General features: G+C 38.9%; 1 protein-coding gene across 2 annotated transcripts in view; it reads right to left on the bottom strand.

Moving 5' to 3' along the window:
• The window catches only part of GRID2 (glutamate ionotropic receptor delta type subunit 2), a 1039989-nt gene that overhangs the window by 832795 nt on the left and 186328 nt on the right, over positions 1-20866 (bottom strand). For both annotated transcript variants that reach the window (XM_048847025.2, XM_048847024.2), the window contains one exon: positions 12406-12561. In XM_048847025.2, the coding sequence (XP_048702982.1) occupies positions 12406-12561 (156 nt within the window). The remainder of the gene's footprint in view (positions 1-12405; positions 12562-20866) is intronic.

Raw genomic sequence — 20866 nt, 5'->3', positions numbered from 1 at the left:
TTCTCTGGATGTCTAGGGACTTTTAAAATGCTAATTGTCCAAATAATGAAAGTTATGAAAATGTTGCGGTTTAGCATATTACAGAATTGCTATAAATCAATATAATGCCGTATACAATCTTTCTAATTCCTACTGATACAATTTGTCTCTGAGAAAGGAGGTTTTTACATGTGCCACAACAAAAGATACAAACAGAAAGATAAGATGATTGTGTTCAAAGATCTACTGCCCTATTTGTGAATTAATATGGTAAAGTCCCCAGTTCAGCAAAGCACTTGAACATGGTCTCTACTTTAAAGTAATCTTTACGTTGACTTCAAAAATCAGTCAGTCATGTTTAGCATAAGCATGTTTCTGGGTGCTTTGGAGAATACAAATGGACTTAAGTATGTGTGCTGTTTTGTTGAATCGACACCTGAAAGTCCATTCTCTTCTAAATTTCAGGCCATCAGTGGTGATGTTCTACCACACTAAGGTAGAGAAGATATTAATTGTTCTTGTGCTGTATCAAGTGTATTTAGGGCTAAGTTCTGTCCTCTGATAGACAACCTCAGTTCCTAACAATGGATGTTGTACACACAAGTATAGAATCTGGCTCGGCACTTGGTAGAACCTAATGTCCTAGATGCAATTACAAAAGAATATAGGATGAAGACTATGATAAAGGAGGGGCAGAAAATTTTGGGGAAAAAAAAAAAAAAAGACAGCCAAGTGTCAACTGGCCTCTTCCTAGTCTACAGACATTTGCTTCCTTCTTGCCTCTCTCTCATTTCAGTGTATTTTGTTAAGACTACCTTACTAAAACATTGAAAACCACTACACTAATCAGTGTGCATTCATCTATATTATTCATTAAAAAGTTTAAACTGTAAATGCTGTCAAGCAGAATCGCATGTAAATGAAAATCATATGACCACGTGTGTGTTTAATGTATTTCACTGCTTACTATAGTTACCCTTGGCTGGTGACTAGTGAAGAATTTAGTCTTGCTGTGACAGGAAATGGTAAGGTAAAAATGACTTTCCATGGTATCTCAGCCATGCAAGTTACGTTATATTGGAGCCCTCCTGTAGTTACATAAAAGGTTCAGTAAATGGCTTCACGTGTCGTTAGAAACTCTGCAGGTGCTCTCAAGGACTAACCCTGATTTAGGGTCCATGTATTCTCTTCTCTGTTCCTGTGGAACACTGTTTAGACACCTCCCCTATTTCGTACACCTCCATAGCAAAGAAGCTATGGAGCCGTCAACTCCTTCCTGACACACATAATTGTAAGATAAGGTCCAAGAGCTTTGACTGAGAATACGTAATGAGTTTACATGCAGTACTCTAAAGCAGGAGAAAAAAGGTTTAAATTGGCATTAAGCCAGGTGCCAGTACATATTCTAAATATAGGTCTACACTGCAGCACAGGCAGATGTGCTTGAGCTAGCATGCTAAAAATAGTGTGCCCACAGCAGCACTGGCGAGCTGCCCGAGCATGGATTCAGGGGCTGGATGGAATTGTACTCGGGGGGCTAATCCAAGCAGCCACCCATACTCCTGCTCTGGAAAATACAACTCCCAGCTGCAGTGTAAGGTCTTGAGTCAGGAGAAAGCCTTTCAGCATATAATTAAGTCCCTCTCATGTATGCTGGTGCCCTTATCCAATTATATAAAGATCCAAATAAATAAACGGTCTCGTGACAGATTCTGCAGACATTTTGTGGCTATTCACAAAGTCAAGGGGACTTAAGCACATACTCTAAAGTTAAGCATATGCTTATTTGTGCTCCTGAATCGATGTCTTCACGGGAAAAAGCCTTAAAATATTTAACATAAATTTTAAAAAATTACTAAGAGTCACATTTGTCCTCTACTGAATAGACAAGAAGCTCTGATAGCATAAATACATGTATTTTAGATCCAGTGTTCTGCAATTTTGGTATCCACCTACAGGCATCTGCTTAGTGATTCAAGGGTATACGAAGTAGTTAAATTAGTTGCCAAAAATGGACGTAACTGGTACAATTTGTATCACACTGTAAACTGCTGGAGGAGATTACAGAGATTGGCTTACATTACCTATTTAGAAGGAAGTGGATTGACAATTTGCTTCAAATGTGTCCCTGGTCCAGACCAAGCTCCAAGTAAACTATGCACAAATCATATTTGCAACTTCTGGCATACAGTACCTATCATAACTCCCTCTGTGTTCCACTCAGGAGCCTTAACCAACCATGCTATTGGTCAGTCTTCCACAATGCTATTTTCGACTACAAATCCAAAATTTCAAAATGATTATTTTATTTCTTTGAGGAAAACAGATTTAAAATGGTGTCGTAATCATAAAGGCTAAAGTCACACTGACACCAGCGGTAGAATTTACATTGGACTTTTATAGAAGAAATTTCTTAAAAAATTAAATGTGAAAGGTTGGGAACTTCTAATATATTAGTATTTTAATAAAACACTGACTCCTTTCCAAATATGTCCTTGCAACAGCTCTTTGGAACAAGTAAGTTTTTGAAATAATTTCAATTTATGAAATAATTCTCTAGTATGGTATAGTATACGAGGACAGTTTAATAGGGAACATGGCTAAAATACAATTAATTTCCACAGCTAAGGGAATGACATTCATAATTCACAACAGGCTTAATCTCCAGAGAATTATGGCCAAATTCTTCATTAGCAAAACTAACCTGTATAGCATAGCATTATTGTACTCTATGACATATACACTGGTCTTGTGTGTGTGTGTGTGTATTATAAAATTATGGTTTATATTGGCATTACAGTAGTGTCTCAGGGCCCCAAACAGAGATCAGCACACCAGTGTGGTAGGCATCTCACAAACCTAAATTGTCAGGTATATTTACAAAGGCCAATGACTTTCCCCAAAATAAAGATAACTTCATATGAACCAACTCCCATCTACAATATTACTTTGATCAAACAGGTTCCAACCTGGTGGAAATACCTCCAAACACCAGGGTATGATCATTGAACACATTGCCTAATCAGTTGGTAGCTGCCATGAGGGTGGTGCAAACTATTATGTTTAGGCCTGTCTATGAATATACATCACTGGTTGGCTATTGATTGACAGTTATGATTGACCTCTAATTTCTACGGAGAGTACTTTAGGGAAAAAAAACAAACCCAAACCATCTGGTTGGAGTGCTTAGTTATTTAAAGGAGAAAACCTTGGGGGAAACTCCTGGAGTGCTGGCTAAATTTGCATCTACTAAATCTCTAGATTTATGTTTGCTAAGGTACCCAAAAGCTTTCTGTCATGGATGCCTTAAATCTTTAAATATTGTCATATTTATGTATGTCTCAATTTGCATAGCACTCTTAAAACTATTACCAATATGTAATAGTATATTCAACAGCACCATGTAATATGTGAAAATATTTCTTGAGCACTTGTGAAGTGTAAATGGAATAGTGAAGATTATAAAGCCAGAGTTGATCTGGGTTCAGAAAAGTTTGGTCACTGCAGCACATAAAAGTTGCTTGCAGGAGAATCTGTATTTCTAAAGGCACTCGAAGATGCTCTCTGCACTCCAGTTTAGAAGACCATCACAGTTGTTTTTAAAAAAATCCTGATTTCAACAGCTTTTGTTTTGAACCATCGTCCAGAAACACTTAGCTGAAGTCTATTGCAGAGGCTAATAGCCTGTCTCATACAGATACATTTGAAAAGTAAGGTGGCCATCTGGGGAAGGAAACACTGTCAGGTCTATAAAAATTGCTGCCCACTATTTGGAGGTGAGGTGCAAGGGGATGAGGGGCTAGTTTCAAACATTGCCATAAAAATTAATGCTGAGCTAAATTTTAGACATTTTAAACAAAATCCCATTGACTATTTCCAAGTTATGGATAAGTAAGGGCAAGATTAAATTGCAAAAATGTAGAGTGGCTGCATTAAAGCAAGCTTACAATTGTTGACATTTTTGTGATGTTTCCCCAATGCTAGCACTTCTAGCTCCTTTGAAGAGCTACATCACTTCAGCATTGTGATAGAGTGCAATTATTGTGGCAGAACGCAATTGTCCCTCTCTTTCTTTCTTCATTTCCTGGTCTCTTGAGAGAAAGACATCGTCCCCAAGAAGAAGGGGCCTCAGGAATAATTAGTATTGTTTCCCAGGTTGTTGCATGCTCTTCAGATCGGAGCAAAGAGATGCAACAGTGAATTACCTAAACTATTCATTTGGACTGCGTCTGCTCCATGTGAATATCCACACAATGATAACTAAAGACCCCAAAGTCATGTTTTAACATGTTTGGTTATGCACTGAGGAGTCTCTTTTGTTGGTCCAAAGTCCCGGTGAACTGTTTAGAAAGAATGTTTCCAGGGATATGACCCCCAGCAGCACCAACAGCCTTCTGACAAGATTTTCAGGCCAGGTATTTTATCCTGAGTCTCACAATATTTGACTTTTCTTGAAGCCCCAGCTCTTGGAGTCCTCTGAGTATGTGAGAATCTCAACTTTAATTTGAGAAACAAAAGTTTCTAGCTTTCATCAGTGGAGAAAAATTGAAAACATGAACAAGGCTCATAAGACAAATAAAAAGCAACCAAAATATAATTTATCTTTGAAGATCTCATGGTTTTGGGGGGGGCTAACTCATGAATTGTGAATTGCTGGAGTTTGCAATACTGAAACCAAGAGAGAGACTGGGGGTAGCATTATGGTCACACCAGCTGAAATTTGGACCGGGGAAGAAATGCCAGCCTACTTCCCCTTATACTTGTAGCCAGACACACCAGCCCCCTGCACCCCCCCATTTGCTCTTTCGAGTGCAGTCTGCACAGTTTCCCGTTATGCTGTTACAAAGCCACAAGCAGCAGAAGCTCCCCAGTGATGTCAGATGCTTGCTTAAAGCTGCATTGCTCTATATTACCAATTGTATCATGCAATTAATGTAAGGAATGAGTGAGATAGTGACAGCCATTAACAGAACAAAGAAGCAAATATCGCCTTTTACGGCACCATGGTATTGTCTTGGTGAAGGTATAAATCTCAAGACGGGCGGCGAGGTGGGGTACGAACAAGGAAATGTAACAGCATGCTAAACTCAGGACTGGACCAAGAGTAGTAGAGCCCTCCCGTGGATTGGAAGGGACTTCAGGGACTGTCATCACCTAGTGGTCGATCTCCGGGCAACTGTCACCTGATCACCCTCAGCCACCTGTGAAATCAAAACCAGCACCTGTGTCTGCAGCCTGCCAGCATAAATGGGTTGTGTGAGAGAGTATAATTGCGTAAGTAAGGGATGAAAATAAATCAACCCTCAGTGCTGCTCTAGTTTGACCTTTGTTTGTGGTTATTTCTTGGCTGATTGTCAGGACAGGCAACAACATTATGCCTATATGACATGGTGTAAGTAATCCAAGACAGAATTTAGCTCATAGTTCCTGAAGTATTACTGCAAATCTCACACATCACCAGCAATTGCAAATATTTCCATTAGCATCTGCCTTTGGAAAAGGGCAGTCTTTGTTTTGTTTTTTCAATTCAAATGCTTTTTTCCTCTCAAGCTCTACTATGTTTTAAAATTCTGCACAGAAAGTGGATTTTTTCTTCAACATTAACCCATCATTTTGCAGCAAAATACTGTTTTTGGTAATAGAAGTAAGCAAACCTGGAACGAAATTGAAGGGCAATGAAAAAATGCAATCTCATATAAGGTTTGAACTCAAACTGAACATGCACCAGATAATAAACAGCACTAGCAAAGCTGAGAAGTTTGAGCACCCAATGCAACTGACAGGAGAGTTAGCAGTGGATTTAATCAGAGAAACACAGAAGAAACAATCTTATCACATTCCATCTAGCCCCAAAATGCCACAGCAGATGTATCCATCAGGTCATAATTTCTGACCATAACACTTCCTAGAATGAAAACCTGTATGTGACCTTCACATATATTGCTGCTCTACAAACCTCTGCTACTCTACAGCTGAAATGCATTTAGTTCTGACTCAATACCTTATTTACTGACCACAAGCAGCTTTCAAAAAACATTATGAAGGCTTGAGTTGGTGTCTGTATTTATATTCCTGTGACTAACCTGGACAATTTTTAATTTTCAAAATCCATATGGATAGGGTTTTAATATCACTAATGTTTCTCAAATAGGATTTCAAACATCCTAAATCAAACCTGCTAGCGACGCATCAGTTGTTATACAGCCTACAGAAGGAATAGCCTATACACTCCTATACAATAGCCTATACACTCTGTGGCAAGACGGACGATTTTAGTCTGGTGGGTCCTACGCTTTTCTTGGCGGGGAGCTAAGATGCCACCTTTTGCCCCTGCTCTTAGGTGCTGAGGGCCCCACTGCTAGCCCCAGAAGGTGGTGGGGGAGGGCAGCAGGGGAGGGGTCTGGGTTTGCTCCTTGCTCTGAGACCCAGCCCCTCTCAACCCCTGTGGGTTTCTTACCCTTGTCCCCCTTAGGTGGGGTTATCCTCGGTCCTTAGATGCTGGGGGGAAGGGAATCTCCCGGTCCTGCTGGGGCAGGGTCTCCCTTACTTCAGTTCTCAGGTCTTCCAAATCTCTCAACACCCCTCCAAGCTCCAGTCCTTCCTCCTCCTCCATCTGCCTGACACAGGGGGGTTTATTAGGTTCCTAACAGGGCCTTAATTGACTGCAGGTGCTCCAATTAACCTGCAGCCACCTTCCCTAGTCTACAGGGAACCACGCCTTAATTAGCCTTGAGCTTATATATCTAGCACTGTCCCACTGCTCCCTGGCCCTCCCGTATTACAACTCCTATACCATTTTACAAAAGAAGCCTATATAAAAGAATACAATCTTATTTAAAAAAGCTTGCAATTTACCACTATGTACAGGTTTTTTTAGCAAGTCACTGTGATACAAAATGTTATGTAAGTAAAATGTGTAGGTAGCACATTATTATATCATATGAAAATATAACTTCAATTTAAATCCATCCTAACCTACCAGATATATTCAAGTATACTACTTTGACATTCACTGTGGGCCTGATTTTGCTACTCTTATTCAGTGGGTCTAGTTATGGGGCAATGTGCTACCTGAATGTGTCTAAAGTGTGTACGAGTGAAGCATTGAGACCTACGGACTTGGCTCAAATGCAGGGAAGATAATCGGAGCTTCTCCACAATCGTCAGCAGGCTTCTCACCCTTAGATGGTATTAAACTTGGAGAGCATGAGAGAGTGGAAAAAGATAAGAATTAGAGGATATAAGAAAAGGTGAATTTCATCTGGCTGGTTCCTCACACTATTCACTGTCTGTCTAGAATGCTTAGTTACAAGTGAGGATCTGGAAGAAATGTTCAGGTTAATAAAAACTGGGAAAACTCTGTACATTCATATTTACGTTTGAGCTGGAACTTCTGGAAGGAGTTTTGGATTCTTTTTTTTAATGGCACTAGAGATTCAAAGTGCTAGAGCTGGAGCTCTGAGTGGTTTGGACTTCACAGGTTTTTGAAGTGGGGCCTGCTGAGCCTGGCAGTTGAGACACCCAACCAGCTGTTAATGACATCTCAATGAACCCAAATGCCTGCAGAATCCGTGCAGTGACTGCTACGGGGGAAATGGCCATACGGACACTGCAGAAACTGTGCTGCTCGGGGAAATGGGACAAGCACGACGACTCAGCAGATAGAGACTGCCAAAAAATATGAATGCCTTCCTGTGAAACAATGTGTGGTTTGGGGAACATTTTCATCACAAACCGGGACCACACCCCAAACACACACAGAATTTTCTTTGAAAATGTTTATTTTGAGAGAACCAAAATGAAATTTTTCATTTTCCTGGATGCCTGCCAGGAAAGCTCTTCTCATTTTTACTTGTCAAATTGCCAAAAGCCTTTCAAGCCCGGCTGCCCAAGAGTGAGCTATTTGGGCATCCCGAGAGATCTTCTGATGAAGAATGCCAACCTCCTCCATTCTTTCTGCAGGTGGGGAAGCTTGTAGGCAATAATTCCTGAATCTCCCCTGGAATAACAAGGAGGAGTCTCCAGAAGTGGAGATGACAGAAGTTTCCCTAAATGGGAATAAACTTAAGTTCCACAAATATGATTCAGGGAAAACGTATAAAAAACAAAGGAGATAGAGTAACTATTAGTGATGAGCCTAATCAGTAAGAAGCCAGGTGTGGAGGAAGATACTGAATACCAACAGCATCATCAACAGAACAGTGTGAAATTGCCATTGTCTCTCTATCGATGACACCCAAGCTAAGAACCCAGATAAGTTTGCACGCTCTTGTACATTGCACACTTGAGTGAATGACACTGTTGTAGTCATGAAGAAAGAAGGGGAGAGGTAACTCAAGGAGGGAAAAATCTGGGAGCTTTTTGAAGGATTAGAGCCCTAGAATAGAAAAAAAAACCAACAGGGAAAGAGCATTCCAAGCAAGCAAAAGACAGGAAATTAAAAGCACAGCAGAGATGGATTCCTGAAAGGCAAGAATATGAATTCATTTACTTGTTCTTTGAGCAAGTGACCAATTGAGGAAAAAAATCCATTTTTAAAAATTTTAGAACCTTGTTGGTTTTCAGAAAATTTCACTCTTTAGTGTACTTTAGAACTCAGCTCCTTTTAAAGTCCTACCCTACCCCTAGTGCAAATACAGTGAAGAAATATCACAGTCTCACAGGAAGGGAACTTATTTATACCAACAGCAATCTGGTGTCTTAATTCATTGTGTTTGACAATGCTTAAAATGTGAGATTTTCATCACGAGAGGACTGGAGATCTATATTCTCTTGCCTTGTTGCTACACAGATAATAATCGGTGTGGTGCTTTCCCTTATAGCACCACAGCATAAAAGGTCATATCCATTATTCTTTCTGGCCTCCTCATGAACACAACATACTTCAGCAACCATAACCAAGGAAAGATGATAATCTTAGTTTACTACTGTCTGTAAAATAGAAATTCTGTGAAGCTTGTATAAAATAGGCAAAGGATAACAATGTACCAGCGTTGTGTTTCTCAGAACTGTATATCCAGAACAAACATTATTATGACACACTTACAGATGTTTAGTTAGACTGAAGTTTGAATAAGCATTCCTATCTTGATAGTTTTACATACGGCATTTCAATCTCACTGTGGGACTGCCCGCACTGAGATGATCCATTATCGCTGTTGTGTCTCTCCATTAGAATTTACATCAAAGGGAGAACCTTTCCTTCATTTTAATAAAATCAATGTCATTTCATATTTCAGTGATTTATAATAAATGTGTATTGTACCTGAGGTCACCTCCATTGGTAGAAGGCAACTCACTCACAGTTCATCTGGGATAAAACCACTCAGCTTTGCAGTGCAGTGATATCAGAACTGTTAATAAGACACCCTAAGATACAAATGTAAGGAGTCTCAGGACACCATAATAATATAAAAGAGCATATTCAAAGGATGACTATTTGGTACAGTACAAATGTAGAGTCTGAAATAAATAAGCTTTGTCTATAAAGCTACATATAAAACATCTGAGGGCTGACGTGCACATTAGTTATGAGTTCGCAGAGTTACACACAACCATTAACCAACCCCCCATTCCCCCATTCTCCTTCCCCTCAGTTACTGCACCCCAAGAAACAAAATATGGGCAGTTTAAGTCCAACAATTATAAATAACTTAGGCTCTGTTAGCAGAATGGACCTTTCTGTTTGGCTGCTTCCAATCACAGGTTTACAGAAAATAGGTTTCTGATTAGCAAATGTTTTGAGCATGATCTCAGTGTTATAGACATTTTCCCACCCACATGATTACTTAAAGATTATTTCATTTCAGTTCACATCTACTCCACTCAGATTTCAAATTTTAAAAAAGAGACATCTTCCAAGAGTGAAGAACACAATTGCTGTACAAAAGTGAGCAATTCAGCATCAGACCATAAGTAATTAACTGTTTATTTTGACACACACAACTTTTAGGCATTCATGCTTTCTTTTTTCTTTATGTAAGAGTTTATTAAGCTCTTCAACAGTCACAGAGCTTAAAAAAATATTTCCATGAAATCTGTCATCCTGATTTTATGGTTGATGGTGTTTATTGTCAGATATAAGTAAGCATCATCAACTAGTTGTATCCATCCTGAACCTATGACAGCACCATTCACATGCTGACAATGCAAATACAACAGTGACCTGAAAAAAGCTGTCTCCCTCACACTAAGCTGAATTTTGAATGCACCTGTCATAAATATAAAGGGAAGGGTAAACCCCTTTAAAATCCCTCCTGGCCAGAGGAAAAATCCTCTCACCTGTAAAGGGTTAAGAAGCTAAAGGTAACCTCACTGGCACCTGACCAAAATGACCAATGAGGAGACAAGATACTTTCAAAAGCTGGGAGGAGGGAGAGAAACAAAGGGTCTGGGTCTGTCGGTATGCTGCTTTTGCCGGGGATAGACTAGGAATGGAGTCTTAGAACTTTAGTAAGTAATCTAGGTATGTGTTAGATTATGATTTCTTTAAATGGCTGAGAAAAGAATTGTTCTGAATAGAATGACTATTTCTGTCTGTGTGTCTTTTTTGTAACTTAAGGTTTTGCCTAGAGGGATTCTCTATGTTTTGAATCTAATTACCCTGTAAGGTATCTACCATCCTGATTTTACAGGGGTGATTTCTTTACTTCTATTTCTATTAAAAGTCTTCTTGTAAGAAAACTGAATGCTTTTTCATTGTTCTAAGATCCAAGGGTTTGGGTCTGTGGTCACCTATGCAAATTGGTGAGGATTTTTACCAAATCTTCCCCAGGAAGTGGGGTGCAAGGGTTGGGAGGATTTTGGGGGGAAAGACGTGTCCAAACTACGTTTCCCAATAAACCCAGTTAGAGTTTGGTGGTGACAGTGGATATTCCAAGGACAAAGGATAAGATTAATTTGTACCTTGGGGAAGTTTTAACCTAAGCTGGTAAAAGTAAGCTTAAGAGGTTTTCATGCAGGTCCCCACATCTGTACCCTAGAGTTCAGAGTGGCGGAGGAACCTTGACAGCACCTATCTCCAGTTTTTTCTCAGATCTTAATCCACACTATTTTCAAAATATAATAGCTCAGCCCTGTTCAAAGCATTACATCCTTATACTGCTACCCACATGGGTTCTGACCACTCCCCGCAAAGTGTAGTAAAATGCTCAATTGCTGAATTTTCGTGAGGTTACCAGTGAAAAACACCAGGTAGTACCAGTAATCTTTTACTGACACGATCTTGAATTTACCCATTGAAGTCAATGGGAGTTTTGCCACTAATTTTAACAGAAGCAGTACCAGTAGTGGATTAATTGTTGGCAAATTAACTACTGTACATGGCAAATTCCACATAGTTACTATGTAGTAACACAGGAAGTTACAAGAATATAGAAAAACATACATTCATTTATGTCTTCCAAACAAAAAAAATGTTGTAAATTACATTTATACTTGTACTGATAAATTGTATTTTTCCTAGCATATGCAGTCATGTAAATATAATATGCAGTAAGGGTACGTTTACTAAATAAACTCTTTTTTGAATTATATAATTAAGCGAGTCTGTCTACAATAAACATATGCTCTGCATTTCAAGAATGAGTTATTTCTTATGTCAGAGCAAGAAACAAGATAAATGCTCATGAAATTTAAGTTTACAGTTAGAAGATCTTCACATAGCTGCCTTATCAGCCAACATTTTCATTCACACCAATGATTTATTAATCCTGTTCCAAAAGACTTGAAAATATGAAATTATGGTACCAACTATTTGTGTCATCTTAGCCTACTAGCAACACCCTCATCTTTTATTTAAGCATATGAGACCAATAGAGAATGGCTATATTTCAGACAGGTTACTTTCTTGACTTGAAGGTTATCTCCAAATCCTTGTATAAAATAGGTAACTTTAGTCTGTAAAGCCTCAAGAGGTTGTCCTCAAAACAACTTATGTTTTTGTTTCTGAGTAGGTAAAAGTAGTTAAGTGAAATAAAATCAACGGGCAGTATTAAGAGGTCATGAAAAAAAGCGCTTCTGTTTGGTTGTACACTAAAATCATCTAGCACAATTCAAGAGGAGATACGTAAGACAGACTATGCTAAACTCCTCTCTACCTTCTCTCCAAGAAATCTTGCTAACAAAACATGACTCAAACCAAGATTTGCTGCTTCATATCACAGTAAGTTTTTCATATTCCATATTCAGTTATTTTCCAGAACAAACCATATCAGTATTATTCCTATTCAAAGTGAATTTCCATGCAATGCTATTGTAAAGCATCCTTCCTTTTTTTTTTAAAAGCACCCAACACAGAAATAGCAGCATCCCACAAGTTCTGCAGAAAGGCAGGAAGAGGACACATTTATAATTGACTATGAAGGCACTTTGTATACAGGCTTTTATATCCACATAGAAACAAAACCAGAAAATCTTAAATCCTACCTTCTTGAACTGCCTGAAATGGGTTGTTGCCATCCACAAATGTCACAGAACATGTGATTTTCTCCGTCTGTAAGATTTCATCATTCTGGTTGAGGTCAGCAACTGCCATACGAAACACCTCCTCATCCTTTTTGGCAGATTCATCAAAAATTGCCCCTGGAAAACAAACAAACAAACAAACATTCCTCTTTCATGCTGACTTGACAAGTTTTAAAATTTAAAGGCATCCCTTCACCCAGCACAATAGTACAGGCACCTGTACGATAAATAAATAGTTACAGGATTCTAACTTAACTGTTTAACAATTCACAGCAACTATACGAAGTTTAGGACAGAAAATAAAGATAATCACTGGAGCCAACTAGAGAAACTGGGGGAATTTAAGTAGGCACAATATAAACTACCCACACTGGAATTTGCCAAGGAAAATGAGACACTCTGGAATATATTTAATGATTATAACTGGCCAAGACATCAATTTTACATCTCATCCAAATGACAATTAAGGAACTTAAAGTTAATGTGATCAAGGTTGGATACTGAGAATAAGCCTAGAATTGTACCAGCACTTCTGTGACATGGTGTGAAAATCCTTCGGAAAATGGGTTAGCTAGGACAATCAACATAAGGAAACATCCTCGGTGTAAATCAAAGCTCCACTTTCTATCAGATTTGCAAAACAGTTAAACCCACTGAGGATCCAATCCTTAATGTTAACATATTAATTACATTTTAATCAAGTGATTGAAAATAATGTACACCTTTAAAAATTTGACAGAAGAGGACTACAGAGTTACAGAGTAATCTTTCCCCTGAAACATTCAAGCCAAGCATAAAAAACACAGAACCATTAAATTCAGGAGGACTTGGCAGGATACAGGCTCTTTGGTTCACTTTTAATAATTCTTCAAACAATTTTTCAGTGATATTGAACTAACTAAGCCTCCTCTTCAAGGGTAATCAAAAGGTTTATCCTTTAATACTGTGCGCAGTATTTCTGGATTCATGACTGCAATTCTGAATGTTGTCCATCTATTGCATGGGTTTGTCAAGGTTCCTCCCCCACTCTGAACTCTAGGGTACAGATGTGGGGACCTGCATGAAAAACCTCCTAAGCTTATCTTTACCAGCTTAGGTCAAAACTTCCCCAAGGTACAAAATATTACACCCGTTATCCTTGGAATGGCCGCTACCACCACCAAACTAATACTGGTTACTGGGGAAGAGCTGTTTGGACGCGTCCTTCCCCCCAAAATACTTCCCAAAACCTTGCACCCCACTTCCTGGACAAGGTTTGGTAAAAAGCCTCACCAATTTGCCTAGGTGACTACAGACCCAGACCCTTGGATCTTAAGAACAATGAACAATCCTCCCAACACTTGCACCCCCCCTTTCCTGGGAAATGTTGGATAAAAAGCCTCACCAATTTGCATAGGTGACCACAGACCCAAACCCTTGGATCTGAGAACAATGAAAAAGCATTCAGTTTTTACAAGAAGACTTTTAATAAAAAATAGAAGTAAATAGAAATAAAGAAATCCCCCCTGTAAAATCAGGATGGTAGATATCTTACAGGGTAATTAGATTCAAAAACATAGAGAACCCCTCTAGGCAAAACCTTAAGTTACAAAAAAGATGCACAGACAGAAATAGTTATTCTATTCAGCACAATTCTTTTCTCAGCCATTTAAAGAAATCATAATCTAACACATACCTAGCTAGATTACTTACTAAAAGTTCTAAGACTCCATTCCTGTTCTGTCCCTGGCAAAGACCAGCATACAGACAGACACAGACCCTTTGTTTCTCTCCCTCCTCCCAGCTTTTGAAAGTATCTTGTCTCCTCATTGGTCATTTTGGTCAGGTGCCAGCGAGGTTACCTTTAGCTTCTTAACCCTTTACAGGTGAGAGGAGCTTTCCCCTGGCCAGGAGGGATTTCAAAGGGGTTTACCCTTCCCTTTATATTTATGACAGGGTTTTTTTTCTATGTATGTCCAGTAGACCACACCTGGTTCAAATCACAATGGTTGATTCCATTATACTTTTTGAGGCCTCAGAGTTGTGAGATCAAGCAGACTTTGCAATACTAAAAATGTGTGTTTTCCATCAACAAATCTAACATATAAAGGGGATCCTTGAAACCTAACCTGAAAAGACCTTAGTCCTTAAAAGAGCTCTTGAATTGGCACATTGACAATACAGGCAATCAGTGTCATCTGAGTTTTGTGATACATACAGTCAAAGATGGTAGGAACTTTAGTTACTATTGGCTTAAGCTGAATTTCAATCAGCACAGAAGAGGTGATAAAAGTTCCACATCCTGACATAGCATCTACTTCACTCTCAGTTCCACCCACACACACCCATTTTTATTATTAATTAATTATTATTAGCATGTCATTATTTTCAAATTTATTTCACAATTTGGATGAGGGCAGGAGAAATTCAACTCCGCCTTTAAAAAAAACAAAAAAAACTTTTAGCACATTAATAATGAACTGCAGCTAAATAGAAAATTCTTCCCATTGAGCCATCTCATTGTTGCTTAAGATATGCGCAATGTGTCAGTTTAAAATAATTTATTCTGACCAAACTGAATGTGCAGCCTCAAGGTTGTTTGTCCTACTGGGAAAGACACGTAACAATGTGATCCAAATAGCATCAATTAAGTGCTGTTTCAAGAATGACAGGTCTCAATTGCCTGTACAGTCTCTCGCAACAAAAATCAACCTGGAAATAATAAAAATGGGAGGGAAATATCCATTTTCCTAATCCACAGTGAAACGTAAGGAGCAATTTCATACAAACCCTGATCCTTGTCCTATTGAAGTCAATGGCCAACCTCCTGTTGACTTAAATGGGAGCAAGACCAAGCAGCCCACTACTTAACAGCTGACTTGTGCAATTCCATCTTCTTATAAATGCATCTGGGACAAATATTTTGGACTCGTGTATCCAAAAACAGACTCCCCAAACCATATTTTATTTTAACAGGAGCTTTAGGTGATCAGCACCTAGCAAATCAAGTGACTTGGGTAGCTAAATACGTATTTAAGAGTCTAACCTCACAGGTTTGAAACTTTCACCTCATTATGTTATATATATCCATACAGAAGGAGCAGAAAGAACTTTGGCTAGGCATTTACTCTCTCACTAGATAAGTGTTCTCCCCCCCCCCCTTTTCTAAACAAACCATCTGACGTTCTAATGAATACACCTTAGCCTGACTGCTCCTTGTCCTCACTGGCGTTAGTTTGTTCCAGTGTCTGAACTCAATTACATTGTATTTTCTCAACTACTGATATTACATTATTATCTTAAAGGAGAAACCTAACGTAACTGCTAGATCAAGGTGGTCTTATTGTTAACACACAGAACTAAGTCAGAAACTAATTCCTGGCTTCATCACAGACTTCCTGCATGACCATGGGCAAGCCTCACTTTCCCCATCTGTGAAATTAGACTAAGATGCTGTTCTATTGTGAAGCACATCAGGTTCCTCAGACATTGTGTGCTATAAAATATGAAGTATTATTACTAGCATGAAGCACAAACTCTCCCATGTGGCTAGGCTAGTGACATAAAATCCATTCATGATTATAACAGTAGATGTTATTCTGTCAGCATAAACAAGACCATAAACAAACACCATGAAGCAAAATATATAGTGGAACTGTAGTCAGCCAGAGAAGCAAGGACTCAGCACCTCTGAAAGCCAGGCCACTTGATTTCAGAACCTATTCATGAATTTAGGAGCATGATTTTGAGCACTCGAGTTTGAGTAATTGAGCAGAGCATTGCTTGTAAAGCAATACAGATGCACTGTCACTACAGACATGAAACACTTCTCTTCCATTATTCTGTTATTCCACTTCCACTTTGAGTCCCAGCCTGGGGATCCAAGACCGTAATGAGTACTGAGGTGAGTTTCCATCTCCTTGGCTCTCTGTGTGGGGCCGAACAATGACCCCCTTGACTCTAAGTAATAATAAATGAGAGGCCTGATCTACCTGACAAAGTACCCATTGATTGATGTTTCAGTTAGAAGACATAATTAAGTTTCAAGTCTGTAACTCAAGAGACAATATCAGTTTGTGTGTGGTTTTGTTATTTTCTTTTTCAGATACCTAACTTTTAAAAATAATCCACATTGGTAGAGCACTTCTACTGGGCCCAACTCTCTACATCCTCTCTTCTGCTCCTGCAGCACAAAGGGAGCGGCAATCCTCCAGACCGATTCTCCTGGTATGGGGGAGTCTCCAGCAGATGTGGAGCTAACATGACTACATTCATGAGACCCCACAGGTTTAAGGCAGAGGGTGGGGGGTGTCTGGAGCACTGTGCACTTCGCCAATCTCCAGCAGGAGTACGGTGGCTTGAGGACTTTAGCTGGCTCACACGTTACAGCTGGGGCCCTCTAACGTCAAACAAATCCACAGCAGAGAGCCCAGGTAATGAGGCAGTTGCAACTGGCTCCCTGGTGGCCTTCCCCCATTCCTGTACCACATGAATCTCAGTGTCTGAGACAGTTTTTCCTAAATAATTTCAATTTGGGTTTTTGATAATTTGTTTCAGTGTAAGGGATTTTCCTGCCCTCACCCCGTGATGTTAATAAGAATGGACCAAAGGACACCAGCCCCAAATCCCTAGTGCATGAGAAAGAGAAAATGACTATCAGCAAAATGGTAAAACTGCTCCCCCCCCCCCATACACACACAGAGTGCTGTCAAAATGTATGAGGTAAACACATCGGGGAGACAAAAAAAGAATGTAATCCCTCAACAAGACGGATTTCTCTCGCTGAAATAAAATCTTCTGTATTTTGTCAGTACAGTATAAGAAAGTCAAACAACATCAAGCTCTTTCATTTGATGCAGTCAGACATATAGGTCAAATTAAAACAAATATACTGAGAAAATTTATTTACCCAATATACACATACATATATACTCAGTGTCCAGTTCTGATTTAAACTCGCACTGAGACCAGAAATAATTCCACTGAAACTACTGAAATTATGCTGGTGTATAACTGCCACAAGTAAGAGTTGTATCAAGCCCACAGTCTTTCCATTGTTCAATTGGTTTTCGTGGAAGTTTGTTTTTAATATGGAAGGGTTGATTTTTTGGGGGGGGGGGGTGAAACACAGCTCTTTGGCTTGCTTCTGTGTTTAAATTAACATGACCAAGCCCAAAGACTATCCATTCTATACACACACATCCACAGATTCTAAACAATAGAACAAAATACTCTGAAAAGAAAAGCTTGCTGGTATCTCAAAAAACAAACATGTTCTCAGTCACCAGTAACATCCAATTTTAATTTTACTGGCTAAAGAGAAAATAGCAAAACAAGTAAATACTCAGTCTGTGCCTAATCAGATTACAGTAGGCTTTTATAATTTAAAAAGCATTATTTTCCAGTGAAGCCATCCTCTTCTGTGAAGAATCTTGATAGCTTAATCCAGCAATCTGCTGGACTTTCACAAATGAATTGTGTTACTCTCATGTTTAGGCAATTAGAATAGTACCCCCTTTTTTATGGGTCTATTCACTTAATTAAATGAAAGATTAAGAAGCTGCAGAATGGAATGGTTTTCCACCATGTTTCCACATCTAGGGCCTCAATCAGTGAGGCACTTACATATAAGCCTAACTATGAGCATGTGAAGTCTCACTAAAGTCAAGACTTAAAATAAGGCACATGATTAAAAGCTTTGCTGAATGATAGACTTAGTGTGTTGCCACCTGATCTGACCATAACACAAATTATTTCTGCTCAATGTCTAAGGTTTATCATAAAACACAGGGTAAAATTCTGCTCTTATTTCACCTAGGTAATCCACTGATGAGAGGGCAGATTATGACCCAGAAATGGCAATACATTTAAGTGACTTATTACATCAGGTCATCTAATCAATCTCTGCTGGTAAGAATATTGTTCCCTACCATGAGTCTTCCTGTGCTTTTGTCCAGTCTAATTTTAAATGTTTCAAGTAAGGAAGCCAGGAGACAATTTACAGGCTTTCCAATATGTCAGAATGCTACTAGCAGCATCTAAAATAAAACAAAGTCAAAAGAATGCAGTAGAAAGAGCAAGCACAGTCTCTGCATTCTGCTGAGTGAAGCAAGGTGGAGTAAAACAATCATATAGCCCTGCCTGTTTCCAAAGTCTGTTATTTGTCATAAATGATTTGACGAGAAGAGGGTGTTCCACTCTATTACATTTTGTTCTAGAATCTGCTATCCTGCCTTGGCAGTAAAGTGGCTTGACAGGTTGACAAAGAAAATAAAGACTCAGCTTGTTACCTTGTAAGCTTTCCCGAATGGATTTACATACCATAAGAGCTGATGCTGCAGGTACTGTATGTCAAACACATTAATTATAAAACAATGAAGGATTAAATTCCTCATGCAGAGAAACATGTGCTTCAACATAGGAGGATGACACTTTCATATAAAAGTGAAGCTTGTCTTTTGAGAAGCCTTAGTTTTATTAAGTTTAGAGATTGTGTAAGGTCAATTCATTGGTCACGATGGGCAGCAGAGATCTGTAGAGCTCTTCAGTATTTATAAATTATGGTATCCTTTATCCTTATTTGCAATGCTGTGAGCCATACGTGGGTTTTTCCCTTTAATTCTGTTGCTTAACTTTGTATACATGTTAGCATCAATGGGAATTATGCTCACATTTGGAAAGGTGAATAGCCTCTCAAGGTTTCATAGATGAGATAAAAGTCTGACCTTTCCCTTTATGTAAATGAGCATGCACACCACCACAGACATGAACACTTTCCAGGTACAGCTAATTCATTTCCAGATCATGCAGACAGGCATTTCTGGTCAAATGCTAATTGCTCTTCAGTTTTGAGCCACCACCTTTTTCTAATTTCTTTTTAACACAATGAAAGAATCCAACGTCACATTCTTCAGTTCGGGTTCACTAACGTCCTTGTAAAAAAGGCCAGAATTGTATAGTTTCTTTTTGGATGAAGGGCTTGGATGGGGAAAAAGAAAGAGAAATGGAGTCCTACTTGAGTTGTATTTGCTAAGGCCACGTCTACTCTACCCGCCGAATTGGCGGGTAGTGATCGATTTATCGGGGATCGATTTATCGCATCGAGCGTAGACACAATAAATCGATTCCTGATCGCTCTGCCGTCGATTCTGGAACTCCACCACATCAAGAGGCAGAAGCGGAGTCGACGGGGGAGCGGCGGCCATCGATCCCACGCCGCAAGGACGCGAAGTAAGTGATTCTAAGTCGATCTAAGATACATCGATTTCAGCTACGCTATTCTCATAGCTCAAGTTGCATATCTTAGATTGATCCCCCACCCCCAGTGTAGAACAGGCCTTAGATAGGATTTACAGCAGAATTAACAGTATATTAAAAACAAACATGTAATCTAAACATTTTTACAGGGCACTTTCTTTTAACATTAATTAAATGTACAAAAAAGGTACTTCTGGGCAAAGCCTCATCAATACAGGAAACGTCTGATTCTCCATTGCCCTGAACCTGTGCAGTCATTTACAAGAGAGCAAAATTGTGTAATATGCTACTAAATTGAAACAGTAGCAATCTACATATATGCTGCATTTACTTTGCCCTGGCTTAATTGATTACACAAGGTGTAGAGCAAGAGAAAACCTGTCAATGCAATTCACAAAACATAACACTCATGATAATTATGGACATCTGAAGATGCTTTGGCACAATTTTAATTATACATAAACAATACAGTGTATATTTAGGTTGTATTCCTTTCACAGCATAAACATCAAGATAGTGTATATATTGTTTCATACATTTATTACTCACCTAGTTATATTTTACTGTTTCAATGGTGATTAACAGGAGTGGTCATAGCATTACATACGTTATGTAATAAATTACCGGATAAGTGTTAGTAGCCCTTCATTTTTCTATTATGTCCCTAACTAACAAATCTGGACTTAGCTGTTTAATATGATAATAATATCCACCAAACCACCCATTTTATGTCCCATATAGAAAGGTACTGTAATGACAATAAGCCCATTGAATGTTATTAATGTTCCTGCCTTACATGCATTAATAACCTGCTTATAAGCTGCTTTGTAACCAGGGCTCATCCACGATAGTATTCATCACCCTTTATTATCACCTGCTTTGAATGCTAGAACATCTCATGGGACAAACAGAAATGTACGGCTGGAAGGGACCTTGAAAAGTCATCAAGTCCAGGCCCTTCACTGAGGCAGGATTAAGTAAACTTAGACCCATCCCTTACAGGTGCTTGTCTCTCCTATTCTTAAAACAAAACAAAACTAACCACAACAAACACCATTCAATGAGAGGGATTCTACATCCTCCCTTAATGAATTAAATTAAATATTGATAAATAAATCAAATTTTAATAAAATTATTAAGGTTAATTGCCCTTATAACTAAAATGGTAACCTAAAATCTCCCTTTC

This window comes from Caretta caretta, chromosome 4 (assembly GCF_965140235.1).
Source record: "Caretta caretta isolate rCarCar2 chromosome 4, rCarCar1.hap1, whole genome shotgun sequence".
Classification (NCBI taxonomy): domain Eukaryota; kingdom Metazoa; phylum Chordata; order Testudines; family Cheloniidae; genus Caretta; species Caretta caretta.
This window is presented reverse-complemented; position numbering and strand designations above follow the sequence as displayed.